At 26.1% G+C, this 14,095-nt stretch overlaps 2 protein-coding genes across 4 annotated transcripts in view; both read left to right on the plus strand.

Moving 5' to 3' along the window:
* Positions 1-3,234: 3,234 nt before the first annotated feature.
* Positions 3,235-9,224, plus strand: LOC122504610 (ribosomal RNA small subunit methyltransferase NEP1). Its single transcript, XM_043615791.1, has 4 exons — positions 3,235-3,480; positions 3,557-3,800; positions 6,175-6,383; positions 9,017-9,224. The coding sequence occupies exons 1-4, from the start codon at positions 3,337-3,339 to the stop codon at positions 9,128-9,130; spliced, it is 711 nt and encodes a 236-aa protein (XP_043471726.1). The 5' UTR covers positions 3,235-3,336; the 3' UTR covers positions 9,131-9,224.
* Positions 9,225-10,937: 1,713 nt separating this feature from the next.
* LOC122504633 (rho guanine nucleotide exchange factor 12) overlaps positions 10,938-14,095 on the plus strand; it is a 183,839-nt gene continuing 180,681 nt past the window's right edge. For all 3 annotated transcript variants that reach the window (XM_043615817.1, XM_043615820.1, XM_043615819.1), the window contains exon 1: positions 10,938-11,323. The gene's annotated coding sequence lies outside the window, so the exon portion shown is untranslated. The remainder of the gene's footprint in view (positions 11,324-14,095) is intronic.

The following is a 14,095-nucleotide window of genomic DNA, read 5'->3' on the forward strand; positions in this document are numbered from 1 at the left end:
TTTACCATAACCTCAAATGTTTGTTATTTATTATTTATATTCCCATTATTCCTATATTTAAATTTAAAACAAAATTTTGATTGATAAAAAAAGTTTTGCACATGTTACACGTACTATGACACTAGTGAATATAGGTTATGTTGTATGCTTATATTATACATCATATACATATATTACTGTGACGGATATGATTAAATTTCTAAATAAAAGAAATTAAATATGTAAAGATTTTAATTAATAAACATTTTATTTTACTATTAACAAAACGATAAAAAATTTTGTTAATTTAAAAACTAAGAAATTTCAAAATACCACCTTTCAGTTACCTAGTTACGTCATCATATGTAATATACATAATGTAGAAAACCTAGGACCAGGGTTCGGAAGTTACGCGTAACTTGAGAGTTTTTGACGTACACTGTAAAAAAATCTGCTGTAAATTTACTATGTCCGACGTTGGAAAGTTTGGTCACTATGTCCGACGTGGTATTTTTACACGCCGACTGTAATCTACATAACCTGCAAATATTTTTTGAAATAATATTTTCAGTCGTAACTTTTTGTATTTATGAAATATAGCCCAAAACTTTTTGTTATATTATTATTTACTTATAAATTAGCATATACTTTCTATAAATGTACATTATATACACTTTTTTAGAGTTATTTATAAAAACTTGAAAATTTTTTGAAAATCTTAAAGGAATAAGAAAATTACATTCGCCATGTAATTGTACAGATCGTGCGACGTAATATTACGTCAAAGTGTAGAAATACACGCAATGTAAAAATACCACGTCGGACATAGTGATCAAATTTTCCTACGTCGGACGTAGTAAATTTACACAAAACTATTAAATTACATAGTCGTATAATGTAAAATTATTAAAAATAGTAAAACTACTTTTGGAACGAAATAAATTTACTACGTACAACCTATAATTTTGATGTGTGAAATTACAAGTTTCGTGTTATTTTACACCAGATTTTTTTGAGACGCATGAATATCCCCTAATCGCCAAGTCGTCGAATGATCAAATAGTCGAATGCCAAGTAATCGAATTGACAAAACGTCGAATGCTAAAAACATCGAATCGGCATTTAGTCGAATGCTTAAAACATCGAATTGTCAATACGTCGAATGTTCAAAACGTCGAATTATCAATTCGTCGAATGTTAAAAATATCGAATCGTCAATATGACGAATGTTCAAAACGTCGAATTATCAATTCGTCGAATGTTAAAAACATCGAATTGTCAATACGTCGAATGTTCAAAACGTCGAATGATAAAAACGTCGAATGCTAAAAACAACGAATCGTCATGTAGTCGAATGCTAAAAATATCGAATCTTCAGTTAATCGAATGCTAAAAACATCGAATTCTCAATTCGTCGAATGTTCAAAACGTCGAATGTTTAAAACGTCGAATGCTAAAAACGTCGAATGTTCAAAATGTCGAATGCTCAAAACGTCGAATGATAAAAACGTCGAATGCTAAAAACTTCGAATCGTCATTTAGTCGAATGATAAAAACATCGAATCGTCAATACTTCGAATGCTAAAAACATCGAATTGTTAATTCATCGAATGCTTAAATCATCGAATTTTCCATTCGTCGAATGTTCAAAACGTCGAATGATCAAAACGTCGAATGCTAAAAACGTCGAATTCTCAAATCGTCGAATGCTCAAATAATCGAAACGCCATCTGTTCGAAATGTCAAGTAGTAGAATGGTAAAGTAGTCGAATGGTAAAGTAGTCGAAACGCCATCTGTTCGAATTGCCAAGTAGTAGAATGGTAAAGTAGTCGAATGTTCAAAACGTCGAATGATAAAAATGTCGAATGCTCAGAACATCGAACTGTTAATTCATCGAATGCTCAAAACGTCGAATGATAAAAACGTCGAATGCTAAAAACATCGAATCGTCAAAAGTTTGAAAAAGTTCTTTGTCTTCAGTAGACATTAACTTAAAACAAAGAACTTTTTCGAACTTTTGACGATTCGATGTTTTTAGCATTCGACGTTTTTATCATTCGACGTGTTGAGCATTCGACGAATTAACAGTTCGATGTTCTGAGCATTCGACATTTTTATCATTCGACGTTTTGAACATTCGACTACTTTACCATTCTACTACTTGGCAATTCGAACAGATGGCGTTTCGACTACTTTACCATCCGACTACTTTACCATTCTACTACTTGACATTTCGAACAGATGGCGTTTCGATTATTTGAGCATTCGACGATTTGAGAATTCGATGTTTTTAGCATTCGACGTTTTGATCATTCGACGTTTTGAACATTCGACGAATGGAAAATTCGATGATTTAAGCATTCGATGAATTAAAAATTCGATGTTTTTAGCATTCGAAGTATTGACGTTTCGATGTTTTTATCATTCGACTAAATGACGATTCGATGTTTTTATCATTCGACTAAATGACGATTCGAAGTTTTTAGCATTCGACGTTTTTATCATTCGACGTTTTCAGCATTCGACGTTTTAAACATTCGACGTTTTGAACATTCGACGAATTGAGAATTCGATGTTTTTAGCATTCAATTAACTGAAGATTCGATATTTTTAGCATTCGACTACATGACGCTTCGATGTTTTTAGCATTCGACGTTTTTATCATTCAACGTTTTGAACATTCGACGTATTGACAATTCGATGTTTTTAACATTCGACGAATTGATAATTCGACGTTTTGAACATTCGTCGTATTGACGATTCGACGTTTTTAGCATTCGACGTTTTAATCATTCGACGTTTTGAACATTCGACTAAATGCCGATTCGATGTTTTTAGCATTCGACATTTTGTCCATTCGATGTTTTTAGCATTCGACGTTTTGTCCATTCGATTACTTGGCATTCGACTATTTGATCATTCGACGACTTGGCGATTAGGGGATATGCATGCGTCTCGTATAAAACCACGTATTATACATCATGTATTATACGCACCCATCCCTGCAACTTGGCGATTAGGCTGGAGTCCCATGGTAGCGTTTTGCGTTGCGTTTTGTAACTAGACCATGAGTGTGAGAGAGATGGTGATTTATGTTTGCTATATTTGCACTCATGGCCTAGTTATAAAACGCAACGCAAAACGGTGCCATGGGACTCCACCCTTAGGGGATATGCATGCGTCTCGTAAAAATTTTGTAGAAGCGAAGAGGATGTTCCCAACCCTGCCAGTGTAGAAAATAACGCGTAGCTTCCCATCTCTGCTTACTCATCTAAATCCTAACCTAAGTTATACATCACGTGGTGTTTTTGTCTGTTGGCGGATATAATCGGTATAAATAAAATCAATTAATCATTATGGGTAAAAAAAGGAAAAATAATGAGAAAGACGATGAATTTGAATTTGATCCTCTTCCAAAACACCTTCAAGTTCGTCACATAAAGAATCAGGAGAAACGTCTTATTGTAATTTTAGAAAATGCCCAATTGGAATCAGTCAAAGTAAGTTAGAAATTACATTTGAATCTTTATATTTATTTATTTATACACATTGTACTATATTTGAACTTTTCAACAGGTAGGCAACAATTTTCAACTTTTGAATTGTGACGATCATGCGAGTATTTTAAAAAAAGATAACCGTCCACCCGGTAATAGTAGACCTGACATAACACATCAATGTCTATTAATGTTAATGGATAGTCCTCTCAATAGAGCCGGTTTATTACAAGTCTATATTAAAACGGAGAAAAATGTACTTATTGAAGTAAATCCACAGACAAGAATTCCTAGAACTTTTAATCGATTTGCTGGTCTTATGGGTGAGTTATTAAATGTCAAGAAAACTTTTACTTTTTGACCATGTCTATACGGCCAGTTAACTGGCAGAATAAGGTGGTTTAATTATTTGGCCAGTGACTAGAAATAAAGGAATAGCTGGCAGAATAAGATGATTAAATAATTCTGCCAGTGCACTGTCAGAATAAGGAGGTTTAATTATTTGGCCAGTGACTAAAAAAAGAGAAAAGCTGGCAGAATACGATGACGAAATAATTCTGCCAGTGTACTGGCAAAATAAGATGGTTTTACTATTTGGCCATTGTATTAATAAAGCGCCTATCAGGTATAAATATATGTTGGATGGTTGTTTGTTTATTTAAAATTTTAACCAATCTTGTACAAATTTTTAAAAAAATTCCAAAACGGGTAAATTGATTCTGCTTTAAGTGTGACATGAACTAAACTTATTAAGAAATTTTTGTTAAAATTTATATTATAATTAATATTATAAAAATAATAAATATATAGGGAAAAGAGCCCCAAGATAGACATTTCGTTTAAAATTTTTGTATAAAGTAGGAGCACCTTATGCTTTTTGTTGTTTTTGTTGTTAGTATAGAAGAAGTTCTTGATGCACATTTGAAGGAAAAAAAGCAATTTGTTTTTATTCTGCACACATTTCCTAAAATTTGTGTCTCACGAAGTTTTCTTATAATTTCTTCCTAAATCGGTAAAGTTATTTAAATTATAGCTTTTCAATAGGCCAAAAAATACCTAATATATTGTCAGGGTGGTCACAAGTTTCAGATTATCAATTTTCCTGACAATTTACTGACATTAAAATTATATTCCCTGACAAATTTTTTTTTACAGGAAAATATGAAAGTTTACGGAAAATGAGTAAAATTTATGAATTTTAATAATTTCCAAAAATAACAATTATAATCCTTTCTAAATTCAATTATTTTCTATAATTTACTACCAAACTTCATCTCTACATCAATTATTTTAAATAATTTTTCGAAACTTCTATTAGAATTTAATTATTCAAATACAAAAAGTAAATTTTTTATAATAATTGTAATTGTCCAGGTTTTTTTCTAAAGTTATTAAGGTATAATATTTTCTAAAAATTATAACAAATTTTTAATTCTTTTAATTCTTACAATTAATTTTTTAAAAATATTTTAAAATAATTTTTGAAAGATAATAGTTTTTTAATTATATACACAATTGAAAATCTTCTAAAAATAATTGAAGTTTTGAAAAAAGTATCTAAATAAAAATAATCGAAATTTTGAAGAATTTTATTTATAAATATGACCATTATTTCTCAGAAATTTAAACAATATCTAAAACAGTAAATTTTTATCAATTTTTATTTATTTTGTTCGAAAATAATTTAATCTTAAAAAATTATGATAAAACAATTCGAAGAATTAGTTATTAATAATATTTTAATGTAATTTTTCGAAAATAATTGAATTTCTTAAAAGAATTTTTGTATAATTTAAAAAAAAAACTAATTAATTTCTTATAGAATTTTAATTAAAAATTTTGAACACGTTTTTTTTCTCCAAAATGTTAAAAATAATTCTAAAATGTTATTACTTTTTGTATATATCTGAATTTTTAGAAATATGTACTTAATTGAAAATATTGAATTTTAAAAAATTAGAAGCTATTTTTCATTAATTTTCATTTTTAAAACATTTAAAGAATTTTCATGAAATTTATGATAATTCAATTATTTTCAAAATTTACAATGAAAATTCTTCAAAAGTTGATTTTCAAAAATTGTAACAAAATACTTGAAAGAAATAATTGTTTTCAATTGTTTTAAAAAATGATTCAAGAATAATTTTTGAAAAATTTGTTATAGTTTTTTTTCGCACTATAAAATGAAAATAATTTTCATTTTATACTAAAAGATGAGGTATTTTGTTGCAATTTTTGAAAATAAATCGAAAATTGGCTCAATTTTCTTAGTTTATACCTACCAAAAAAATTTGTTTTCTGTCATTTCCCTGATTTTACTTTTTCACCTTTTGCACCCTTTTTGTTAAATTGTCTCTACCTCATATATTTGGTTGTTTTTTTAATTTATCAAAATGTCAGCTTGCCCGTATATTGAAATATTAAAAACTGTTTATTTTGACTGGCCAAATAGAGTCCCTTTTTTATTTGGCCTGATTTAGATATTAATTGTATATTTTTTTAGATACACTGGCCAAATAAGAAAACTAACTTATTCTGCCAGTTCACTGGCAGAATATTTAAACCACCTTATTTTGACAGTTAACTGGCCGAATAGACACTCCGTTACTTTTTACTTTTTTTTTTAAAAATAATTTTAAAGGAGACAAATATATTTAATTTTTCATTGAATTTCATAAAATTATTTCTCTATTTTAGTTCAACTGCTACACAAATTTTGCGTCCGTTCTTCGGATAGTCCAATGAAATTATTAAAAGTTATCAAAAATCCAGTAACGAATCACCTTCCTGTTGGTTGTAAAAAAATTGCCATGTCATTCAGTGCAAAAGAAGTTAAGAATCCACGAGATTTGGTTCCTTCCGATGAACCCATTGCTATTATTGTTGGAGCAATGGCACATGGACAGGTGAGTTGATTTTTCTTTCAAAATCATCTTTTACTCTACTAAATAAATATAAAACATCGAAAAAGATACTTTGTTGTCAGTCAGGGATTTTTATTAAAAGAACCTTATTTGTTTGCCTCATAAACTATGAAATTACCACGAATTCTAATACAGAACCTTCAATTTTTTCCATTTCTGACAATAATTATTTCTTTTTAAATAACTTAATTCTTCAAGAACTATCATAAAATTACCTGTTACTTATAAATTATTTTTATTTTTATTTGTTGAAAACACTAAAAAAAATTCAATTTTGGAGAAATTACAAATAATTGCAGAAATTCAGTTATTTTGAAAAAAAAATAAAATTTTTCTTATAAAATTCAACTATGTTCAAAATTTGAAAAAAATTCTCGTAAAAATCCCAATTATCTTTATAAATTAACAAATTTCTTCTCCAATCTTCAATTATTTTCAGAAATGTCAAAAAAATTCTTGTCCTAATTTCAATTATTTGCAAAAATTTGTCTAATTTATTATTTTAATAAAATTTCCTAAAAAGAATTCAATTATTTAAAAAAAATTTTAATAAAATTGTATGCAAACATTTAATTATTTTCATAAATAATAAAAATTTTTTAAGGAATTCAATTATTATTTTCATAAAAAATAATTTTAAATTCTAGAAAATAATAATTTAATTAAAATGATGAAAATAATTTTGATGAAGTTACAGTAACAATATTCTTATAATATATAATAATGATTTTATCTCTTGGTCATCTTTAATTATTAGAAAACCTGAAGAGTCTTTGACTCGGAACAATCGATATCTTCATGTTTTATAACAATACTTTTATAAGTTATTTAATTTAAAATAGGTTTGAATTTGAAATTTTTGAATGTCTTAATTCCTGTGGAAAATCCTGTTCCAAAAATAAGATTAAAAATAGGAATTGTGCAAATATTTTTCTTCTTTTTCTAAAACAAAATAATAATTTTGTTAAAAAAATTGTGATTCATAAACAAAAATAATGCAAAATAAATTAATTTCCCATTTCATAATAACAGTGGTTTAACAATTTTCTAATTTTGTTTAGAAATAAGGAACAAAAATCTGCATAATTTCAATTTGACAAAACATAATATTTAACAAAATTTTAATCTTTTAATGAAAAGAATTGAAAAAAAATTCTGATGATTTCTATTTGTCATTACAATTTTGAATTAATTATATAATAAAAATAATTATGACATAATAATAATATACAATATATCTAAAGATAACAAAAAACAAACAAAAACAAATTAATTCAATTTTTAAAAAGTTGCGTTTACAACTTTCAAAAATAGATAAACTTCAAAAGGATTTAATTTGAAATTTTATAAAATTTTAATTTTGAATGAATTTAATTAGAAATTTTAAACAACTTAGATGTTCAGAAAATTTTAATAATTCAAATTCTTCTGAAATTAGTTAAATTTTTTAAAATACATTTAATTATTTATTAGAAATATTTGATCTATAGAAGAATTTTAGTTAAAAGCACTAAAACAAAATTGAATTTTGGAGAAGTTCCAAATGATCGTCAAAATTCCAATTATCTTTAATAATAATATAAATCTTCTCTGAAATTCAATTATTTTAAAAAAATTTCCTCAATTTAGTGATTTTCAATATCTACTATTTTAATAAAATTCTCCGACAGAATTCAATTATTTAAAAAAAATGTTGATAAAACTGTACCTACGCAAATATTTAATTATTTTCATAAATAATAAAAATTTCACAAGAATTTAATTATTTACAAATTTTTTATAAATTTCTTCACAAGAATTTCATTATTTTCATAAGTAATAAAATTTATTTTTGGAATTCAATTATATTCATAAATAATAAAATTCTTTTTTAGGAAATTAATTATTTTCATAAATAATAAAACTCATCGCAGAATTTTAATTATTTTTAATTTTAATACAATTTTAATCAAATTCCTCAAAAAATGTAATTATTCTTGAAAATTTTATTAAAATTCGCCAAAAGAATTCTTTATGAGAATTCAATTTTAAGAAACATTCAATTACCAATATTTTATTTTTTTGTATTTATATAATTGAATTCTCGTAGAATTTTTTAACAAAAATTGATTTTTCTTCAAGGAAAAAGAAATAAAGAGTACAGTAGGAATTCAATTATTTTTATAAATAATAAAACTCATAGCAGAATTTAATTATTTTTAACACAATTTTAATCGAATTCCTCGAAAAATGTAATTATTCTTAAAAATGTTATTGAAATTTATCAAAGAATTCAATTATTTAAAAATTTCTTGATAAAATTTATAATTTATAGAATGAATTTTTAGAAATAATTGATTTTTGAAGAGGTTTAAAATTTATTTATTTATTTATTTACAAAATCTGTTAAAAATTAAATTAAATTAAAATCTTTAAAAATCTAAATTTTTCATACTTTTAACTAACAATTCTTTGAAATTAATTTTTTTGAAAAAGTGTAATTGTATTTTTTTTTAATTAATTTGAAGTTTTTATTTTCTAATGTACATTTAATTGAAGAATTTCCGAATAATCGAAATTTCGTAAAATTGAATTCTAAACAAATGGATTTGAAATTAATTAAAATTAAATTGCAGGTAAAAACGGACTACATGGAAGACACATTTTCCATAAGTAATTATCCTCTCTCAGCTGCTTTGACATGTGCTAAATTATGTTCAGGCTTTGAAGAAGTATGGGGAATTGTTTAAGTTAAATATTTTAATTAAAACATACTTAGAATAAGTAATTTTCTAATAATAATAATTGTAAATATCTTTGTAATACATTTTGATAAAATTGTTAGTTCATTGGAAATTAATTAAAGCAATTTTAATTACAAAATAAATGCATTTTAAATATACGAAAATTCATTTTTAAACTTAAAGAGTAAATATGTAATCTCTTAATTTTGAATTTCAGGAATCATGTTTAAAAACTACTGATCTACTTTTATTTTTAAGTGTCTAATATTCATAATAATTTTCCAACTTTTAAAAAGTACATACATTTTAATTTTAATTTATAAACATTTGAGTTTAATTTAATTCTGCAAAATCGTTAATTAGAATTTAAATATTATTTTTATTTGAATTTTTTTTTTTTTTTTGATACATAGTTCAATTATTTATTAATATCTTTGTAAATAAATTAATTTTTAATTTATGATAAAAATTAAAAATTTAATAAATATGTAACAATAAAATCTATAATAACAGAATTCTCTTTTATCAAATTTTGAACTCTGTTTTATCATTAAAACTTTTCAATTTTTAATTAGTTAAATTTATAGGTGGCTCTACAAATATTTTCGAAATTGTTGTCTTACTTTCTGGCAATCGTATAATTATTGAAAAGTTTTTAATAACACCTTTTGATGATAACAATTTGAATATTATAAATTTTAATAAAAACAATTTTCAAATAAAAGCGGCAATAATGCCCAATTAACATGTAGCATTTATCGCATGCGCAATTAAAAAGAAAGGATCTACTTTTATTTTTAAGTGTCTAATATTCATAATAATTTTCCAACTTTTAAAAAGTACATACATTTTAATTTTAATTTATAAACATTTGAGTTTAATTTAATTCTGCAAAATCGTTAATTAGAATTTAAATATTATTTTTATTTGAATTTTTTTTTTTTTTTGATACATAGTTCAATTATTTATTAATATCTTTGTAAATAAATTAATTTTTAATTTATGATAAAAATTAAAAATTTAATAAATATGTAACAATAAAATCTATAATAACAGAATTCTCTTTTATCAAATTTTGAACTCTGTTTTATCATTAAAACTTTTCAATTTTTAATTAGTTAAATTTATAGGTGGCTCTACAAATATTTTCGAAATTGTTGTCTTACTTTCTGGCAATCGTATAATTATTGAAAAGTTTTTAATAACACCTTTTGATGATAACAATTTGAATATTATAAATTTTAATAAAAACAATTTTCAAATAAAAGCGGCAATAATGCCCAATTAACATGTAGCATTTATCGCATGCGCAATTAAAAAGAAAGGACCAAAATTAAAACAACTTACCCTTAAATGACAGTTGTTAATTAACATAATTCCGTTTAAAAATACAATTTACTATAAATTTACGATTTGATTTTTGCCTATTTACGGAAATGTAGAAAATATTTTGAAAATTTTGTCAAATTTGATATTAGACGGTTTAAATAAACGCGCGCGTTTTTCACCAATGAGCAGTCGTTAATCGACGCATGCGCAGCGATTTTCGGATCACTTTTGCTATGTGTTTCGGCAAACTTCCCTCTGGTTTCCCTCCTCATTTCTTTATATCTAATATTAAAAGAAAATCTCTTCTACTTTATCAACTACTACTTTCAATTTCACTACTACTTTCAAATTTACCGCCTCTTTCTATTTCATCTCTCTTACTGTTAAACCTCATTCACACACCAGGTCATGGCCAAATATACAGGCGCAACGCCAGTATGGGCCAACGTTAATTATATTCTATTCTATTTTGCTATGTGTCCAGAGCCGTACAAGATGGCTGACACTTGTTAGTGGTGTGTATTTTTATTTCAAGTCAATGTGCATTTTCTAACGAAATCCGAGTGCTTCGCTTCGGCGTGAAAAGCGTGTATTATTGTGAAAGAATATTATCGTTCGTTTTGTTATTATTTGAAACAATTTTTTAACCGTGTTTCGTCGCGATGTGTCGTGAAAGTGTGTGAGGCCCAATAATTACCCGTCACTCAGCCATGTTCATGTGAGTTCTTTTGTTATGACAATTGCAGTGAAATTCGCGTGTGATTATTGTAAAGTGCCTGTGGTGGGATCATTTTTTGATCAATTCGATAAATTTGATCAAGAAAATCTAACGAGATTGATAAAGTCCGAAAACAATAGACTAAATGAAAGGTAGGCGTTACTTCTCTAAATGCATTGATCTCAATACTCCCCTGTGTTCAGAAAGTCAAATGTCTTGTTCGTGAGCTCATGCAACATCGCAGGAAATGATTTTTAAGGTCACGATTGTTGTCATCTGCTCGATATGTTGTTTATCTGATAAATTAATTAATCGATTGGTTTTATATAATATTTATTTATTATTAAATTTTGTCGGAGAGAAATCTCCTCACTCTCGCGCTGTCACAAAACGAGCGTCTCTCTTTTGCGGCTGCTGCTGCTGCTGTCAAATGCTTCCTAACTCCCTGCAATATTTTCTCCATTCTTCTTAATAATTCATTGTCTTTAACTTTTAATATTTCATCCGATTCTTCTAAAAATTGTTTTATTGTCATTTTTCTTCTCTTCTTGAATAATTATTTTAAAAAATATATACAAATTCAAGAGGTTAGATTGTTTATATTGTTGACAGTTTTAAAAAGACAACAATAGACATTATCCTCGTTTTTTCCAAGTAGAATTTAATTACTCGCTTTTTAACTGCTTGAGTAGTTGATACTTCTTGTGAAGGAATAAACATAGAGCGTTACATATGGCTTTAATCTTGGGAGTGATTAAATCTTCTGACCTAATCATTCAAATCACTCGTAAATCACCGATAAACTACTTTGCTTTTACTATTCGTTATTTTCACTATTATTTCTTATTCAGAACAAGTTTGTTGGATTTATTTAGTTTCTAATATATGCATTTTATTTATTAAGTCAAATCACAAATTACTTTTTTATGTATATAATTTTTACTGCTTTGGAATTTACGACTTCTATGTGACGTGGTTCTTCCGTCTTGCGAAATGAAATCATTCCTTTTTCTTCATTTCGAAAAGAAACAAACAATTTTTTATTTTCTATTTTAGTCTAATTTTTTAGAGCACTTTTTTAAATTCAAATTTCAGTAGTTTTAATTTTGTTAAGATGAACTTGTCAATTCAAATTTTATAAATTTATTTTCCATTATTTTTTTCTACTTTATTTTGCAAAAAAAATTTGGAAAAGGTTTGTTTTTGTCTAATAATTATTCAGTCAGTCTTGAGTCATCTTTAAAAAAATATCGCATTATTATGCACAAAAATTTTACTAACCTGTTACCTTCGAGTCTTGATTTTTTTATTTTTTGTTTTCAAGAGAAAAACTAATATGTTTTTCAAAGTGTATAAATTTTCGTTTTATGAATACAAAATGATGAAAATATTGCAAATAATGGTAAATTGTAATGAAACGAAACGCTTTCACTTAAATAAATATGATACAATGATGATCGTTTTTAAAAAAACACTTATCTCTTGGATTCTGTCATTCAATTTGCATAAATCGTGTGAGAATCGACGAGTATTATTTTCAATTGTTGAATTCTTATATATATATATATATATATATATATATATAAGAGACATGGTCATGGTCACTTACGTCAAAGTTTTTCAAATATTAAATGAAGTGTTGAAATCTTACTTAAATGAATAGATGCATGCGCTTATTTCTATTGTGTTTTTATGCAGTCTATTGTTTCAACAATCAATTAAAAGAGAAACAGTTTGTTTTTTTCTTGCAAATTTTTTTGTATTCAAATAATCATGTTCTATATATATTTCAATGTACCAAATTTGCTCGTTTTTTTACATTCTCATCACATGAGAAAGTATTAGTTTTGGTCGAAAATTGACTTTTGATAATTTTATGAAATCTTTACGTTTTGAGGTCCCCTGAACCCGAAAAACATGGTCCGGCGAGTCCGTCTGTCTGTGTGTCTGTATGTCTGTCTGTCTGTCTGTCTGTCTGTCTGTCTGTCTGTCTGTCTGTCTGTCTGTCTGTCTGTCTGTCTGTCTGTCTGTATGTATGTATGTCCGTCTGTAGACCAAAATGTTGTTGACACAATAACTTTTAAAAATCTTATCTGATCGTTTTTAAATTTAACACACTTAAAGGTTGGTGAAAAAATAAAGGTTAAGTTCGTTAACCAGCCATTTTCGTTGAAAACTACAAAAACTGCGGTAGTTTCAAAATTTTGAAAACTCAATTTTTTCAAATTTCAGAATTTTTAACTTTATATTATTTTAGATTAGGAAAATACAAACAACTTTTCTTTATAACATTTTTTTTAAAAAACTTTTTTTTTTTTTTTTAAGTTTTTGGGCCCGACCAGTTCTACTGTGTTAAAAAAATTTATTGTTTTTTAAAATCTTAAAACTTTTATAAATATCTGTTGTTTAGAATACTATGTAGTTATTATTATTTTATTATTTTTCTTATCTAAAGCGCCTAAAAACTAGGGTTATTTTTAAATTTTGCAAATAATTAAGATGTTCATAAAAACATAAAGATATTTTATGATTTAATCAATTTGAGCAGCAGTTTATACAAATAATGGTTATTGACAAATGAAGGGCTGGCTGCAATAAGGGGACGAACGCGTGGTTGAAAGGAATAATACTAGTCAAGTAGCAGTGAGCGGCTTAAGGCTTGTCACTGTTACCCGACTTGTATTTTTAAAATATTGTAGCTTCTTCAACAACCCATATTTCTGCGAAAATATTTAGTAGTTAAAATAATTTCTCATTTTCGATCAGCAAGAACAAAAATTTGCATTTAAGTTCACTTAATCTCGCAATTATCAGCAAGCAAAAATATGTGATGAGAATGTAATCCTTATAAAGTCGTAGTAACTTTAAGAAAAAATAATTCCTTGAAACATATAATAGAAAAAAGGAAAAGAACACAAATAATG

The sequence above is a fragment of the Leptopilina heterotoma genome, unplaced genomic scaffold (assembly GCF_015476425.1).
Source record: "Leptopilina heterotoma isolate Lh14 unplaced genomic scaffold, ASM1547642v1 Lhet_307, whole genome shotgun sequence".
In the NCBI taxonomy this organism is placed as follows: Eukaryota; Metazoa; Arthropoda; class Insecta; order Hymenoptera; family Figitidae; genus Leptopilina; species Leptopilina heterotoma.